The following is an 18140-nucleotide window of genomic DNA, read 5'->3' as shown; positions in this document are numbered from 1 at the left end:
TTACATAAGCAGGAAACTGCTTTTCATAAAAAATATATGTGCACACTCACGCAAGGCCTGTATTTTCTATTACCAAGCGTCACAGCTCACTAGGAAAGTTCATCAGAAGTGCTTTGAGCACACACAGGCTTTGTCACCACATAAAGAAAAAATCTTTTAAAATTGTTTTAGTCATTAAAATACCTTCACCCCATTACACTTAATATGGCCCGTTCTATATTCATAAACATTTATGCTTCAATATTTGCTGACATTTGCTTAACATGAGTTAAAGAAATTAAATTATGCATCTAGATATATATTTTTCACATTTGTAAGCAGTCCTACAAAACATTTAGACATAGATAAAATGTATTTACAATTTCCTCAAATAAGTTCAGGGTGTGAAGCATTTATTTTATGTTGGAAATTAAGTTATAAAAATTAAAAAAAAATGTCAGAGGCATTACTGAAATATAAAGACATATTTTCTAATTTAAAGTAAATATCTCTAAGGGAGTGGTGTGATTTTGAAAGCCCTGCTATCCTTTGTAAATCAAAGCAAGGGTCTAAGGTCATGCATTATAATTTTAAGCCATAAAGAATTCTTCAGCTGGATTTAGGCGTGTGTAAAACACAGTAAATTAGAAAATCGCTGTTGCATTAAAATTCGAGATCTCCAAGCCGAAGACTCCCAGACTCCCGGGGTGAGGTGGAGTCCGTCCATGTGCATTCAGAGAGCCACAAATAGGCTCATTGGCCTGCGGTCTCCAAGGTCATCAGACATGTGACCCAAACACGAACCTTCGGCGGCCACAAAAAGGCCCAAACAGGGCTTGTCAGGGCCGACTCAACGTGTTCATTACAAAAGAAAAGCGCACGGCCCGGCTGACAAATGACATGTTTGCAAAATGATGCAAAAATACTTTCTGAAAGTTATGAGGGGGGGAAGTGTGGTGTAATAAATTACAGCAAGCCCTGTCTAGCCCCGCAGTGGAAACCAGAGATTTAAACAAACTGGGCTCCGACGTGGACGTGAAGCTGTAGATTAATAACTTGATAAAATGGCTCACCTGCTCTTTTACATAGCATTACCTGCTGATGAGGGTTCAGAGGCCCCATGTTTCCATTCCTCCTGTGCTACGGCAGAAACAGTCCCTTCATGCGACAGTGTCAACAGTCCTCCCCATGCAGGGGCTGATTTGACTTGGAAAGCACTCTTCTCCGCATCCAGTGGTCACGGACCGTTGCTCAGGGATCGTAGTGTTTCTTTGACCGTATGTGAACCACATCACAGGGACGTGCTGATCATACACTCGCTGTACCAGCCAGCCCTCACGGCCACCCCTTTACCCTCCACCATCCATCACATACAGTAAATGATGGTTAACTCTCTGAGTGACATGAAAAAGTCGTTACATGCTCGTCTTTGTTGTTTTTTTTTTTACCTCAGCCTACACACAAGGCCAAACAACTTTTCCTTTCAACTAAGCTACATGAACTGAGCACAGCCTTGTTAGCCTCCTCTGACTCATGCAACAAAATTAAAATGTGGTCGTCTTAATTGACACCAGTATTTAAAAAATAGGAACAGTGTGTTTTCTAGACAGGAGGAAAAGCTTCTCGAAAGTCTAATCATCCCTGCTCTTGTAGTCTAATGTTGGTCAGCTTTATGGAGGCGAGGGTCTAAAAGGCGTAGTTTTAAAAATAGGGGCAGACACGTGTTTATAATTAATGATGTCGAGTCTGACTTCAGTGTCATATGGTTATCTTTACTTCTCCACATGCAATCAGACACAAGACAGCCATTTGCAGGGTAACACAGAGCAGAGTACGGGGCGAACACAGCACTTCATGCGTGTTCCTGCTCATTGAACATTTCTAAAAGAAGCTGACAACAGCCAGAATGTTTTCTTAATGCCTTAAAACAGCAACGTTGAGCACACAGGTGAGTAAAAGCTCTTGAAAAGAAAAACTGGGCTCGGAAAATCACATGTCTGGTTCCGCGTCTTTGGTATGTACACACGCGGCTTCAATGTCCAATCACACTTGCATGAAAAACTGCTTTTTACATGCAGTGTAAATCCTGGACATTTTAATTTATATTAATCATTAAACACACAGGGACAGACAGGTACGGCCATGTCCAAATTGCAGGCTTGTCAGAGTGGAGCCACTGAATTGAAATGTTACTGCTGAAGATGAGGAGCGTACATGGAAAAGGTGTAAAGAAGGGGGACTTTGCTGCAAAAGATTTATGATCAGCGGTGTGTGCAGGGAATTCAGGTGAAGGGTGGTTCTGTTGCCTGGCTACCAGTAATACACGCTGCACATGTTGCTAACTGTGAAGTCTGAAGCAAACATACACGCTCAGCACTCCACTACAAAAAGGACACGTTAAGCGCTTACAATTCCATCAGTCTGCAAGCCGCAGTTGTTAGTCTATCACCACGTGCCCCCTGGGCAAAAAACCAGGAGCCGTTCCATTTTGGCAGAGAGAAACTCCCACATTAATGATGACTGTCAAATGCCAACGTGGCTCAGTGTAAGCTACTACCAGATGAGGTTAAGATGAGTCTCTTACAGAGCAGCCACTACCCCGAAGGCTGTGCAACAGGTGTGTGTGTGTTTGCATGTGTGTGTGTGCATATTTGTGTAAGAGATAGATTGGCAGAGGGAGAGAAATGTGTGCGGTAACCCCCGATTCCTGCAGCCACATTTGCATTTCTTGAGCTTGTTGTTTTAGCTTGCACTAGCGTTGTGTGCTCAGGCCGCCACCGAGAGAGACTGAGAAAAGACTGACACCGGGTTGGCTAATACAGCTGACAGGTTCTCAAACAACAGTGCTCTGACGAGGAGGAGGGTGAAGAAGTGGTTAAGTGAAGGAAGGTGATACGCTTATATCGATGCCAAGCTCAAACGCTCCCAGTGAGAGGCAAACACGCAGCAACACAAACTTACAGGGCGCACAAGTGCTTAACACACTCCAAACACACACATACATGCACACACACACAGTGAGGAACCAAGTGAGTTTAGTTTCATTCTTTTTTTATTTGTAACAAGTAGCTTTTGACAAATGCTGATAATTACATTGAGATAAGTCAGATTAACACAATTTCTTACTAATAAAAGCTTTCACACACGTCCAATTAAAAGAGGTACAGAAAAACATCAGTCATGCAAAAAGATATTCATTAAAAAAGTTCTGCAATAGGCCTTAAAAATGTGTGTAAGAAATTCCTACACACAGTAATTCTTGTATGAATTATCAGGCACTACTGCGGCTATTTGGTTTGTCTGAGGTGTACAGTAAGGCTCAGTACTACGGGTGTGATCATAGCATATAATTGCGATCACGTATGCATTGTTATACATGAAGACATGGACACACAGTATTAACAGAGTGTGTGCATATAGACACTGCTGTAGTAGGTGTGTGTGCACTGTAGCGGACTTCAAAAACTGCTCCTCAATGAGCAGTTTACATTAAGATAAGACTGATGTTTGATAGAGACAGATGACCTCGGTGTGTATTGCGTTCTGTGCAGCTATATAACCATGACTTATATCTGTGTGCTCTACAGTGGGTGTAGAGCTGAGTGTGTTTTGTAAGTCCTGTTGTAACATGCCTTCACTCATTCCCTGGTGTTTTGAAACTGACCATTAAAGCTGGGATAGGCAGTTTTATTTTTGCATGCCATTGCGCCTTATTAACTTTTAAGCATATTGTCATTCAAGTGGTCTGAGAGAAAACTACACTTCTGCACCTCCTCTTGCTGCTCTTTTCAGGCTTTAGAAAATCTAGCGTGTGACGGGATACTTTGGCCAATCACAGGTCATTTAGGAGAGAGGGCGTTCCTATTGGCTCTTCTATAAATGCAGATGCAACTGCACGTCCCTTTAGATGGTGAAGGCCTGTTTCAATGATGGAGAACCCTGCAGAGGAAGTTGTTTTTCCAGCACTGGCAACAACTGTCTAAAAAAAGGAAGGTAGACTTATTAAAAACAGTCTAAAAGAAACTCTGATGATAAAACGAACTAACGAACTAACAAACGAAAGAAGCTAAGTGTTTCAGAGATGGAGAGAAAATGTTACTAACAGTTTAGCCTTCTGCTAACAGTAGGCAGAGGCTCACGTCTGCGGCTAATTCAAGTTCATGGTAATGTCACGTTAAGCTCGAGCCTCAAATCACACTGATTACATTTACATGCACATTGTCAAATATGACAATATTCCTAATTTGATATGGGTCATATAGACAGCAAATTCTGTTTGAATATTCCAAATTAGGCCATTTTGCAAATTTAGTACTTTGCAATTAAGACTTGTGGGATATGCTGGTATTAGTCCAGTTTTTCTTCATTTTCTTCATTCTTCATTCTTTGGACATGTTTACAGCGCCTTCAGAATATGTGTCTGAATTGGGGTTTTTACCACAGTTTGCGACACAAAGCAGTCAGCTCTGTGCGTTGAAGAAATGCACACATTTCTGGTTGGAAGGAGAAACACACCTACTTTTAAACATTATGAAAGACTTGGATATCAACAGGTTTTCGGATACGCAAAAGTATCTCAATGCTGACCTTTTCAAGAAGGTGGTTGAAGGAATGAAAGAGGGAGGCTGCGTTTGAATGGTTAAAGTAGGGAATGTTTTTTTTTTTACATGAATTTTTTTTTTAGGGCTTTTGCCTTTGATTGATAGGGCAGTCTGTTTTGGCGTGAAGGGAGAGAGTCGGGGATGGCATGCAGCAGGGGGCTGTGGGTTTTAATGGAGGCCGCGGCCACTGCGGTATGGACAGAGCCTTTGTACATGGGGCACCTGCTCTACCAGGTGAGCTAATGGCCGCCCAACTTGTGGGAAACTCTGAAAAAATTCTACATTGATGCAAAGAAGCAAAATGGCTGATCCACCTTTCCATATTTTGACGTTAAGACGACACATTAAGGTCACATTAATCGGAGTATGCACGGTTGCATATAAACAGGAATATTGGTGGAATAATTATTTTCATTAGCCATGTAAACAGCATAATAGGAATATTGTCTTTTTCAGAATAAGGGCAAGAACTGGAAAATTTTGTGCATGTAAACGTAGTCACTGTCATCTCAAAAGGCTTTACAGGCCCCAACAATTGAAAAGAAAACAGGACGGTAATTCTCATAGAATTGATGCTATACAACAGGATCACAATCACATTCAGGATGACTGAAATGACTGAGTAGTACCCGTATAGGTCACTGTATGAAACACATGCTCGTCTGGTGGGAGGGGTTTAGGACAGACAGGGGAGAAATGTAAGAAGTGGCTGTCCCGTTTCCCAGAAAACTGCCTACCCCAGCTTTAAAGCCCCTGAAAACGTGGTTTCAAATATTTAGAGCTATAACATTAAGTATCTTGACTAAAAAAAGCTACTTCATGAAAAAACATTCTTCGCTATTACTCTTTAAGAGATGAGAAGCGTAAAAGCTCACATTATTTGCTTCATCAGGGCTGTGAGGGTGTGGTTTGCTCAGATTTGACAGACAGAACTGGCAACATGAGCAAACAACCCCACAACCTTTCCCAACTGAGCACCGCCCACTGTAAACCAGAGAGAGGAGCGCAGCAAAAAAAAAGGCATGAAATACATAAATGTCTCATGTGAAATAACGAAAAACTGTTTTAACTTTGGCAGAGAATATTGTGTTCATGTAGGACCTCATTACTCATGGTAGGAAGTGGATTGAGCCAGTAGGATTTCAGGGCGTTTAAAACCTACTGATCCACTGTTAAAAACATGTTTTCCATTAGAAAAGAATTTGTCAGTTTTCAAATATTCCAGCTGGTTTTCATTCCTGAGAAAGTAACTCTGATAAAGATGTTTGTCCCTAGAAAGTTTGCATTCTAAGTTTTATTGTAATGCTGACTTGGTATTTTGCAGATGATTATTGTGTCTTCAAGTTAAAAAACAAAACAAAAAACAAACTAAGAACTAATTTGATCTGACGTTACTGGAGTCAGTTAACGGAAACAGCATTGTGATACGATCCATAAGGCACTCTCTTGGGTTTCCTTTCTGTGCTGTTTTTTGTTACCAGTTCCTCTGCAGCCATCCAGACACATATTCATAGACCAGCAGCATCACCGCTCCACCTGTAACCAAACAAGAAGAAAGACGCAGTGAATCAACCTGTATATCTCTGCTAGTGAATAAGCAGCGCCAGCTACGCAACCAATAGGAACACAAGAATATACTTTATTATATATGGACATTACATGGATGGGTAAATAGAGTGCTGCAGGGATGACATTTATTTGTAGGTCAGCCCTGAAATTTCACCCTGGTTCCCTCGACAATAGGCCAGTGGGATTTTCCCATTGAATTTTGCATAATTACAGAGGATAAGCTCTGTGGCAAACAAATGTTTTAGATATTTACATGCATGGATGGATTACTGAACAGGCCCAGGAACCAAAAATGTCCCCTCTGACCTTTACCTACAAAATGTCACTCCAAGAGACGTGTGCGAGCCCCGTCTCACTCCAAAGTTGTTGAAATCCGGTGCTTGAGCAGTGGCTAGCGGCATCAGAAACCAAGGAAAGAAGGCATCCTTTACATCGGCATGATACGCGGCTGGTTGCTGTTATAGTTTATTGGCACCCGGCGGCGGCAGGGGAAACGCGGCAGGACAAGGACGAAAATCAAGGCGGCGAAAGTCCATGTGGGTGAGCAGGAGGGGTTGTGGATGGGTCCAACAAACATTGACTTTCACCCGAGAGAAAGGTGTTCACATTCTGTGAGATTCTAAAGCCAAACCCTATTTTCTTTTCCTAAATCCAACCACGTATTTTTGTTGCCTAAACCTAACCATGTGTGTTTGTTGAAGGGAAAAAAAAAAACAAAAAAAAAAACAACGTAAATACGCAGTGTTGTACCGACTTAAATTTCCTGTGAAAGAAAGTGTATTTTGAAAGAAGATAATGCATGCAACAAGCAGAACTTGACACAATGTCCCAGAAGTCAACATCCAACGCACCCAGGGTACTTTGCACGTTGTATGTGGACGTGAAAAGTCCATGACCAAAACACAGATCAGAGCAAGAATGTGCTGCGTGTAGTGACCAGAAGGAGACTTAAAATGCCACAAAGAAACATAAAACGACTAAAAAGAGACACAAAACAACTACAAAGTCTGTGTGTCTTGCTCCAATGTGGGAGTGGGGGTGGGGTCTTCTGCATGTCTGTGCCCAGGGGCCCATTGTCGCATAATCCGCCCATGCTTTCATGTTATGTTCAGCCAGATAATCTTCACGAATGAACACCACTTTTATAATTTCTGAAGCGTAAATGCAATCGCCAGAGGGAAAAAGCTAACGTAAGGCTATAAACCAACTACACCACAATATCATGACTTAACATCGCCACCACAGTGAGGCTGTAAAGCCGTGTTCGGCGTGATGACGTTCTGTAGTCTCATTTAACTACTTGTTGGCAAATGCCTTTTTTAGGGACACTTAAGAGCTTCAAAAATCATGAGTGGAGTATTTACTGGCATGTTTTATGTTGCAGATCAAAATGTAGAAGTCTCTTAAGCTTGAGTTAACCACAGATCTTATTACAGGCATCTAACCAAAAACCCATTGACTTCAAGATGAGGGAACCAAGAGTGCTAACATGCTAACTCATTTCTGGGTTTAAGGACTCATTCCTGCAGCACTCTATGAGGAAGAATATTAGGGTTGGCAGTTATTCTGGCTCTCAATATTACAATTCAAACATCACATACAGTAGATACCAAAAATAATGTAAACATGGATTTGTCTGTTTTGTTACAGTACAAAACAGTAAGAATTAACACATCTGAGAAGGAAGTAGTGTTTGTTCCTGCCTCATTTCATTGGAAAAACTCATGAAGGGTGAATTTAACACTGACGTAAGTTGGAAAGCTCCGTCTAGATTAATAATTTGGGAGTTCCCGCACATTAAAAACATAGATTTCAGTTTGTTTCTATTAGGTCTAGTTCAAACTAAACCCCTTTGCATCGGCTGTAGCAAGCAATTTGTGATTATATGGACATTTTTGATATCAGTATAAAGAAGTGTTTATTGTTACCTGGTCCAAGCCTCATTATCTTGGGCACCAACCCCTTGTACAGGGCCAAGTACCTACAGAAAAAAACAGGATGTTAAATATTTGCAAATACAAAGTACTGTAGTTAAAACTCAAAATATGTGAATCAAGTCAACAGAGGACTATTTTCATCCATGTCTGCCTTTACTATGTGTGTGTAGCCTGTAGCCTGTCTTTCTGCCTGGCTGCCTGTCTCTCACCCCGTCAGGTACATAGCTGGGGTCTAACGACCAGCGGTGGTGAGTACCTGCCCCTTAATGCATTCAAGGTGATCAGTGGCTGCCTGCCTCCGCCTCGTGCTCCCTGTCCCGCTCCCTGCCCCCGCCACTGATGGCGTTAATAAGGCTCGACCCACTTCCTCCCTGGCCCTCTGTCTGATTAGATTGACCCGTGGAGCGCCGTGCGGCTCGTTAGGGTCTGCTTAACGACGTCTCCCATAGGGACCACTAATTAGCTGGGACTGTGTTGTGTTAGAGCAGGGGACTGGATGTGGCGGAGGGGGCACCCTCCACGCACCCCTGCGACGACAACGTTTCAGTGCCGTTCCTGCAGCCGCCCCCGAGGCTCCTGCATCCACTAACTACAAACATCTCGCTGGCCCTTGTCTACTTGAGCTGCATGGGGGAAAGTGGAGCGCCTGGGGCAATTGCTAACATAACATACATCTTTTCCTTGAAGCTTCCATTTAGAGCTGCCATTCTGCGAGGCTTGAAAATATGCTAACATTTACTGTACGTCTGACAGACTGCAGAGATGTATGATCACACACGTGGGGAACACGGCCCAGAATGTAACGTCACTATTTGGTTTCCATTCATCGGATCACAGCTTTGCATTAAGCTGTTCGTACACTTCCTCTGTAGTTAGTGCAGGAAACTCACGCTGCACAATCAAACCCTGCTAACATGTAGCTGCAGCTGCTACATTTGTCTTCTCTGACAGCTAGCTTGGCAGATAACCAACTATCAATTGCTAACAAAACAGACAAAGTGCCTCATTAATTCTTGGATGCATCAGTGCCAGTGTTTTAATTTTTTTTTTTACTTTTGATCCTCTGCTTAACCCCCCCTTTGCTCGTACCCCTCCTCCCGGTACACCAGCGCCATGGTCTGGAAGCAGGTGCGGTATTTGATCTCTCCGGGCACAGGCTGGGGGCCTTGGATGCGGCTCTTGGCTACGTCGAAGGGAATGTTAACGCAGGAGGAGATGGTCCCCGACACCAGGCCAATGGCAAACTTCCTCAGGAACTCCAGGGTGGGGTCCTGGTAAAGAAGAAGGGATACAAGATTAAAATAAAGTATAAAGGACTCAACAATAAGGAGTGCCCAATAGTTTGGGGGCAAGTAACTCGAGCAACTAACGTGTCCAATCGAAGAAATAATAAAAGAGAATTAAACATTGTTTTCTCCAGAGCTGGTGATGGATGTAGCTAAGGAGAAAGCCTTCTCGCTGCTCGTCTCTGTTGAGAATTGCACATGCGCAGTGCCGACTAAGCACTTGCAAGAAAATGGTGGTGAGTAAAGAAAAAGTTTCACTTATCCTGGAAACAGGAGTTATGTTGGGTGGCGCTGGAGGATGTTGGCTTAGCTCCGACTATGTATTGCACAGTTTGTCATAAGTTAAATCGGGGTTGTTTCTCATGACAATTAACTTTGGTCTTTCTTGTTATCTGATAACTGTTAATAAATAAAACGATTATTATAGGCGCAGGTAAAAATTGAGTTCAGGTGAGTATTTTTCTGACCCTTTCATGTGTGGCAAGTGAGAAAAAAAACATTAACACTAAATCCTGGTAAGTATGTTCAACAAGCACCATTTTACTGGAAACATTTCCAGAGTGGGCACCAGGTGTTAAATATCATTGCACGAAACATACGTTGTAAATAAGACTTACAGCACCAGAGAGAAAGTAGTGCCCCGGAGTTGACTAAGTAAGTGGTGAGACATTATGTGTATGTATATGTGAGCAGAAGAGGGGGGAGAGCATGAGGGGGCTTGTGCATATGATTGCAAAGCTGGCATGAAAGCCCTGATCATTTTATGGTAGCGGGGGGCAGATTAGTGCTTCCTGACTGTGGTGCAGCGCTCTGATTGGCTGAGCAGAAGCACATGTTCTTTGGGGGAGCCAAGACAGAGGATTTATAAACAGGGTGCATGCAGGCAGACTGGGGAGGCATATGGGGACAATTTGGGTAATTGGGCTGTGACTCGGCACAGGGGTATTACTGTACCAAAGAAGCCCAGACTCAGAGAGCTCTGACAGCTAATTGGCCGGGATATTTTTACAAATGACAGCAGCCTCTCTGGTCCAGGCCTTTCTCAAGCGGGTGGACACCCTGAGAGCCGAGGTAAATCAACAGCTAATCCCACTTCTTCTGTTTTTTTCAAGTGGGATGTGGGGAAGGGGGCGACATACCCGCGGCCTAAGTACACCCATCAACCCACTTCCTAACAGCCTTAAGCAAACATCTCCTCACACATTCACTTGTGAATGATGGCAGTGTGCTATCTGCCTCCTCCGCACTATTAAAATAGAGATGTGAGAGAAGCCTGAGCTCGGCCAACTTCATTTGACTATGGACATGTTTGAGTTGCAAGCTCATTGCTCATGTTGCTGACAAAAGGGCTTTGGAGAAACGCCACTATCAGCTCAGCCTGTGAGCTGTCGGTGGCCGCAGTATTTATTCTTTGCTGCCTCAACAATAGCCGTCGTTAGCCTCTCACAAACAGGATCATTTCTTCACCGTACATACCGATGGATCATTCCCAAAAGCGACGGCCACAATCTAAGAAGAGAGCTATTTGGGTCATCCAGCCACATAATTATCATTCACAGAGGATGACCACTTGCTCCTCTGTACACCATGCGTCACTGGAAAAATGTTGAAAATATAGCAGCGCCCGGGCTCCCACTGTAACCTTGTCTTGAAAATAGTACTGTTGTCTGCTTCCAATTAGTTCATCGGAGTTAATCTAATGCTCCGGTTTGTACATGTGGAGCTGGCGTATGGTAACGTTTCCATTAAACAAAATTAACTTGTTTGGGCCATCAGGCACTGCCGGATGTGTAATCTGAAACTTTGAGGATGTTATGACGAGCAAACAGCGGAGGTATTAGCAGGGCTGATCTTACAAGCTCCTCTCTGATTTCTGCTTCCTCTTTGCCATGGCAGTCAGGATCACTAATCATACTGTCAAACACTTGCAATTCCCCACTGGCGAGGTGGCTGGGACATGTGCATATCATATAGCCTGAAGTTAGCAAGAAACGAGGTGTAGTCAAGGTTACAAACACCAAAGCAAAGCTGGAGTGGTGCATCTGTCATTTGGCTTCGGCTGCATTTGTCCCTAAAATCAAAACAGCACTGGAGGTCGGAGTGTGATCATAGATTTTGACTGGCATATTACCGGGTTGGTGGGAATAGCATCCTTGACGTTGAAGTAGAAGCCAAAGTAGATCATGTTGAAAACTCCGTGGCGTCCCAGTGTCGATGTTAGTCCTTTATTCAGGCCATTCCGCCCAAATCCGTTTGCATTAATTATGTGCCTTGCTTGAGCGAATGAAGACGGTTGCTGTATTGGAGAGAATGAATTCAAAGAAAATGTCACATAATGACAAAAAACAAAACACTGGGCATTCACAGAAAAGAGCATATTACAACATATTATTTCTATCAACCTGTTTGAAGGCGTCACGGTTGGCCTGGAGACTGACTTTCACCACCTCGAATGGATTGACGACAACAGCCTCAGTCAAGCCTGCGCCGAGCCCTGCTACAGACAGTGCCTGGAGGGGAGATCAATGTGATTTAGGAGTGAGAATGTGGAGATAATATTTGGGTAGAGACAGAGCAGAATAGGCAAAACAGATTTAAACAATAATTGATTTATTTGGACCTAAATATTCATCTAATAATCAGAACAAAAAAGTCTTATGTGACCACCTCAACAGGAAGAACCCGGTGTGAGCCCATCAAATCGTAAGAAATTTTCAATGGGGTTGAGAGAGGTGGTGTAAACCTTGTGATAACCCCTTTAATAGGAAATATTAGCGCCCAATGACCGTGTGAACACTTAATCTGATTGTTTCTCTCTCATTGGAATAAATACATATATTTTATTTGTGCATGTTTGCCCCACATGGAGGTAACATGAGGGCAGCCCTGACGAAATGTAGCAAAACATTTATACCAACAGAAACAGTGGTACGTTGAACACTGTCGTGTTTTGCAATCGCACTGCCTTTTAGTACAGTGGGGTTTAATTACAATCAATTTAAAGGGGCTTTATTAGCATGGGGACATATGTTTAGTGTAAAATATAACAACAAAAAAGAACATTAGGTAAAAAAACTAGACATTGCTGATTGGGTACCACCTCTGACACACCCACCAAACAAAAGAAAACGTACCTCAAAGCCCATTGCACACCGTCTCATATCATTCAACCCGGAAACCATAGCAAAACATTTTGAGATTGAACGTGCCCTCAGTTACATTATCACAACATGCTGCAACAGCTGTTTCTGTGCGCCTTCCTGTGTTGATTTTGACAGAGTTTATAAATTAAAAAAATATTTAGCGCCCTGCTAGTGCTGCATCTATGGAAGCGCATTGCATTCACTGAATAAATAAAAAAACAACACATTATCTTGTAATTATGAGACCTTATGTCGTTATTATGAGATCTTGTAGAGATCCCGATGTTGTACTACAATAAGGCCTTTCGCTGATTCCATAATAACGTTAATGTTAGCTGATTTGTAAGGTGAGTCTACTGAGAAACACAAGGACAGTACTTCCAGTCAAGGTTTTTCAGAATAAAATCATTATATCTGTAGACTACGGAAGCACATTGAGATAAGTCGTAATTACAACATAAGATCTCGTAATTACGAGATAATGTGTCGATTTTTTTTATTTATACAGTGAATGCAACGCGCTTCTGTTGCGTTCTTATGTGAGTGCTCTGATTAATAAATGTATTCTCTGATAGAAACAGTAGCCTTGTGTAACGTCGCTACAGGAGTGGCATTGCTGGACATAATCGTCTATCGCTACCTGTAGCAGTGGCCTGTATATGACATGTTTAGGGAACGCCGGTAGTAGTCTGCATGCAAAGTATTTCGGGGACATCTGTTATTTGTTGGTAAAGAAAATAACCTGGGTTACACTTTACGTTACTTATTACTAAACTGTATTAACGGATGAAAGAACATCCTCTCCTTCTACACTTGAATGAACTGAATCTTCTCAAAAAAGGTGGGAAAACACCTTCTCCTTGTGTTATATGTTGGGCAGATTGGACACTTCACAGCAGCTGAAACCATGTTGCGCAAGTCAAATAGTTATATTCAGATGACACGCTTTGAGGCGTGTTATCAAATCATTTTGTTTAGTGTCCGTATAAACAGTTAAGTTGGAATCTCTGATCAGGATGATTTAATCCACTTGAAGAAATATAGTCCGTGTAACCGCAACTAATGAGGACAACTATCTGACTGAGCTGCCAGAGCTTGACGTTGAATCGAAGTTTCGCTTTCAGAAACTCGTTCCCCAAGTCTTTTTGTCCTGTCTAAAGTCGACATTTGTTTCTGTCATGTCTGTCATTGTTGTCATCTGACAAATGCTTGAAGACACACGAGACACCTGTGTTTGTTATCACTTGACAAGATGTTGGATGACTTACAGGAGGCAGAGGAAAATGAACAAAAGGAGAGAAACTAGGAAGGTGAGTAGCAAGCTGTTTAAGATTCGTTATTAAAAGGTGGAAAATTCAGTTAAAGGAAGAAAAAAATAAAAATTCTACTTTAATTTGTTTTGTGCCACCCGATGCGATATAAGAGGTAAGAACAACCACTACCTACTTGTAAATATTTAACCCTGACATGTAATTAATAGGGGACTTTTTGAAAACTGCATGGATTTGCATGGGACTGTATAAGTGTGTGGGTGTGCATGTGTGTGTGCATGTGTGCATGCAGAGAAGCGTAATGGGAACCTGTCAAGAACGTGTCTATAGCTCATTACTCTTCCTGCCTCTTTATCCTGCTGTCAGGGCCCCAGGACCCATCCTCTCAGACATGCCTCGTGATGTTTACACAGCCAGCCAGCCACGTTTTAATTCCTTATTTGTATTATTACTGTGTGTGTCCTCATTAATCAGAGTGAAGGCATTCAGCTGTGCCACACTGAAAAGGAGAGTGAGAGCCATTCAGAATCAATCTGTAATTCACTCGCACTAATGATCTGATGTGATTACAGTACTTGATAGGCGAGGGCCTCTGGGGTAAATGGGGTTGGAGGCACTTGAGGAAGAGGAAGATGAAGAGATAGAGAAGGAGGTGGAGAGCATGATGGATGGGACAGGTAAACATTTCTCCACCAATGGCTGTGAAAACAAGACGAGGATATGTGCGGTGCTGGGGCGGCCTTCATGCTGAGTTACAGGTAAGCCATCCATCACTCCTGACACTTGGCTGCCACCTGAATAGGCAGAGTGTGGTGACCGCACCCCAGCAACACAGATCTGTCTAGCTTAAAACTCTGACTCAATATAACAGAAACCAGGCTGGTCAAGAAGGATGAAACCACTTGTAGATTCATGGCCTGAGGTGTAACCAGTCTCCAGAATTAATAACCACCGAGCAAACATACAGCAGAGTCTGTTTGTTAGGACGGCGTAATGCATGTAATTATTTTGGCTTCACTACACCACAATGGATTCAAATGAAACAATGACAATTTGAGGTTTAAGTGACGAAATTCAGCTTTAAAAGGTTTTTTGGTCTTTCAAGCTCTTATTCATTTTTACCTTGAGTACTACTAGTTTGTAAACATACAACCGCTCAGTCTGAAATTGGCAGACACTGTTAAGCTCGACTAATTTTAGAATTTGGCCAATTACATGCTGAATTGTTTGTTGTTTGACTTGCAGTGTGAGGAGGGTGACAACACCCAATTAATTGCCTGAAAGATAAACAATCTGGCTTGTTAGATGATCGGTTGGATTTCTGCCATGCCTAAAACTTTTGCCAACGGTCCTACATGGCTGCTGTCAAATGATCCATTATAAATACAGACTGTACAAAATAACAGACATAGACACCATGACGTCACCCATTGGTTTGTGAACTCCTGTTTTGAAGCCTCGAGATTGGCATTTCGACCACTGCCAGAAGTGACCATATTTGGAGAGTGGGTGGAGCTGTGGAGGAATGAGGGGTAGATCTGACTCATGGACTGTAGCATGGCCTTGCAGACAGCCTGTCAGTTATAATGGCTTGCCCATAATTATGCATAACTTTAAGCCTTAATAAAAAATTTTACAGGTGAGTTATAGAAAAATTCACCCAAATGGTCATTTTGTGGATGAAGTAATCCTTTAAGCACGCACCTAACTATAATAGTCATTGTTACATTTCAAATCCAATGTGATGGAATAAAGATCCGAAGCAAAACTCTCCTGATACTCACAGTACAGACAGCATGCCACCAGTAAAAAATGTATTTGCATTGACTTGTAATGTTTCTGGAAGATTATATTTGCCCATGCTAAACATTACACATTGACTCACATTTGGAGCCCATAAAAATCAGAACAATGCCTCTGCAATAAAAAAATGGCTCCTGACAAGCTGCCAGTTGTACTGACACCAAACTTTTCCTCTGGCAGCTCTGATGCCTGGAATGAAGCTGATACAGTGGAGGTTTAGGCAGGAACATGAGCTCATGGAGCCGCCCTGATCAGCTGATTTTAAATGCAACACTTCATATGTCTAACTCCTAAAACAGGAGCTTTAGAAGTATGAAACTTGATTCACACTGACATCTGTAATCAAGCATTTTACTACAACTACAATCTTACAGCAGAATCTCACTCATCATTTGTTATGTGGTTTACTCCAGTTGGTTTGACAGTCATGGTATTTTTTGTTAAATAACAATGTAGTGCAGGTTAAATTGGACCCAAATTGGTATGCATTTAAGTTGGTTAGATATCTTTATTCAGTTACCTGTATTTCAATGTGTCCGTCAGCCATTAAGGATGACTTCACATGTGCTTAACGCCTAACAAACGTGTCATTACAGGTCAGCCCTGTCTCCTACAAATTACGTTTATATACAACTAATCTGGAACAGCAAATATGTTGTATATTAATAGAAATACGTTTTCTGTTAATGTAATGAGGAAATATTAATAATAGTGGTGGAGTCAGGAGGTTGGCATCAGAGGAGTGGAGGCTGCGGGAAGGAGTGTGGCGGTGGAGCAGGTCAGTGAGGTCGGAGGGGGCCTGGTTACAGAGGGCTTTATAAATGAGGAGAAGGACTTCAAATTGGATGCGTTGTGGGACAGGGAGCCAGTGGAGGTTCAGGAGGACAGGGGTGATGTGATCGTGGGATCGGGAATGGGTGAGCAGACGGGCAGCAGAGTTCTGGATGTATTGGAGTTTATTTAGGAGTTTGGATGGCGTACCATAAAGAATGCTAACTGCTAATTAATATGTCTAGCAAGTTGCAAAAATATTGATACTGAACATGTTTCAGTTGTTTTCCACCACAATAGGCAATCTTGCAATTATTATAACTTTATCCACACATAGTGACTACAGCATAATTATTATTTTTTTTATTATTAACATTTAACCAAAATTACAATCTTCCCCTTACCTTTGCCAAAGTGCTTTTGTTGCCTAAACCTAAGAGAGGAGTCCGGACATGAACTCAAAGTTCTGGTGTCACTTTCCTGCTCTTTGTATGCCCACCATCCTCCCCAACTGCCTCCGTCCAAAGCCTACATGGTGCACGAATGTAGAGTTTCCTTAACTGAAAGACACGTCGTCTCTGAACATAATCCAGGAAGCGATTACTTTGCCACAACAACATAATTAAGACATTTCTAAGAAGCGTTGTCCCAGCTCTCCTCGTTTAAACCCCACTTGAGAAGTTTACTTTTTATCCGGTCCAATGTGAGAAGACTCGTTAAGTCAGTAAAGTTGCCATTATGCAAACTTTATATTTGCCACAATAGTAAACTCTCACAAAACCCTCTCACAAAACAGAGTGAATGATTTTTTAGGCCAGGAGTAGTAAGAACAGAAGAAGAAACATGTAAATGTGGAGTTAATTCTCTAAGCGTACTCATGCATTATTTGTATTTGTAAATGACACAGTATTTAAACCTGTGCTTTGACAAATGTGCATTGATTTACATTAAGTAACTTGCCCAGTAAAATTATTCTTGGCATTTGTCTTTGTTTTACCAGCCTTTGGCACCTGAGCTGAAACGCTGATTTTTGACACTGGGTGTAACACTCTTCCTGGTCCTGTGTGTGAGTGTTTATTTTTCAGGTGAGAGTGTATTCAGGTGTTTCTGTGTGTAGACACTCACCACACCAGGAGACAAAGGGGTCAAATTCAGCAACTTCTTGTACTGCTCAAAGGTGAAAAACTGCAAAGGGAAGATCAGGACAAACAAGCTGTCAGAAAGTCACAGTGCATTCATAAACTGACATCTCCACACACAAACACACCCAACGTAGACACACATTATTAAAAGCTGCTACCTTAAAAACATGCAGGAGGAAAGGGGAACTCGGGTGAGCATTGGCTAAACACACTATGTTGAGACCACAATCTGTGTGGAAAGAGAAAAGTCTAACGCAGACACGTCAACTGATTTATTTATCCGAGCAAAGGGCAAAACGCCAGCAGAGGCGTTTTAATCGGAGCTTTAATTTGCTTTAATCCCTCGTTCCAGACATTTCTCACCATCAGCCAGCTTTGTTAGCTGTGTGAGCGATTACCCCATCTTCTCAGTGTGAGTGCTTATTTTTAAAGTTCACACATTCTCCTCTCCAGTATCTCATTACAGAGCAGCTCCATGCCATGCATCAGGCCTCATTTGTGCCCCGTCAGCCCCTAAAATGTTGAAAGCCTTCCTAAGCACATATCAAAAGATGGTGGCTCAGGAAAAGGCTTGGACAAAATGCTTGTAAGTCAATATTTAGTAGGCCTACAGAACAAATAGGAGTGGCTGAGGAGGC

General features: G+C 42.3%; 1 protein-coding gene across 1 annotated transcript in view; it reads right to left on the bottom strand.

Annotated features, from left to right (window-relative positions):
* Positions 1-3013: 3013 nt before the first annotated feature.
* Positions 3014-18140, bottom strand: part of slc25a21 (solute carrier family 25 member 21) — a 138746-nt gene continuing 123619 nt past the window's right edge. The window contains exons 6-11 of the mRNA XM_033643058.2: positions 17486-17545; positions 11775-11882; positions 11504-11668; positions 9176-9357; positions 8078-8130; positions 3014-6116 (exon numbers count right to left, since the gene is read on the bottom strand). Coding sequence (XP_033498949.1) covers positions 6055-6116; positions 8078-8130; positions 9176-9357; positions 11504-11668; positions 11775-11882; positions 17486-17545 — 630 coding nt within the window. The 3' untranslated portion in view covers positions 3014-6054. The remainder of the gene's footprint in view (positions 6117-8077; positions 8131-9175; positions 9358-11503; positions 11669-11774; positions 11883-17485; positions 17546-18140) is intronic.

Source organism: Epinephelus lanceolatus, chromosome 15, assembly GCF_041903045.1.
Source record: "Epinephelus lanceolatus isolate andai-2023 chromosome 15, ASM4190304v1, whole genome shotgun sequence".
Classification (NCBI taxonomy): Eukaryota; Metazoa; Chordata; class Actinopteri; order Perciformes; family Serranidae; genus Epinephelus; species Epinephelus lanceolatus.
The sequence above is the reverse complement of the archived record's forward strand: the minus strand, read 5'-3'. Positions and strand labels throughout refer to the sequence as shown.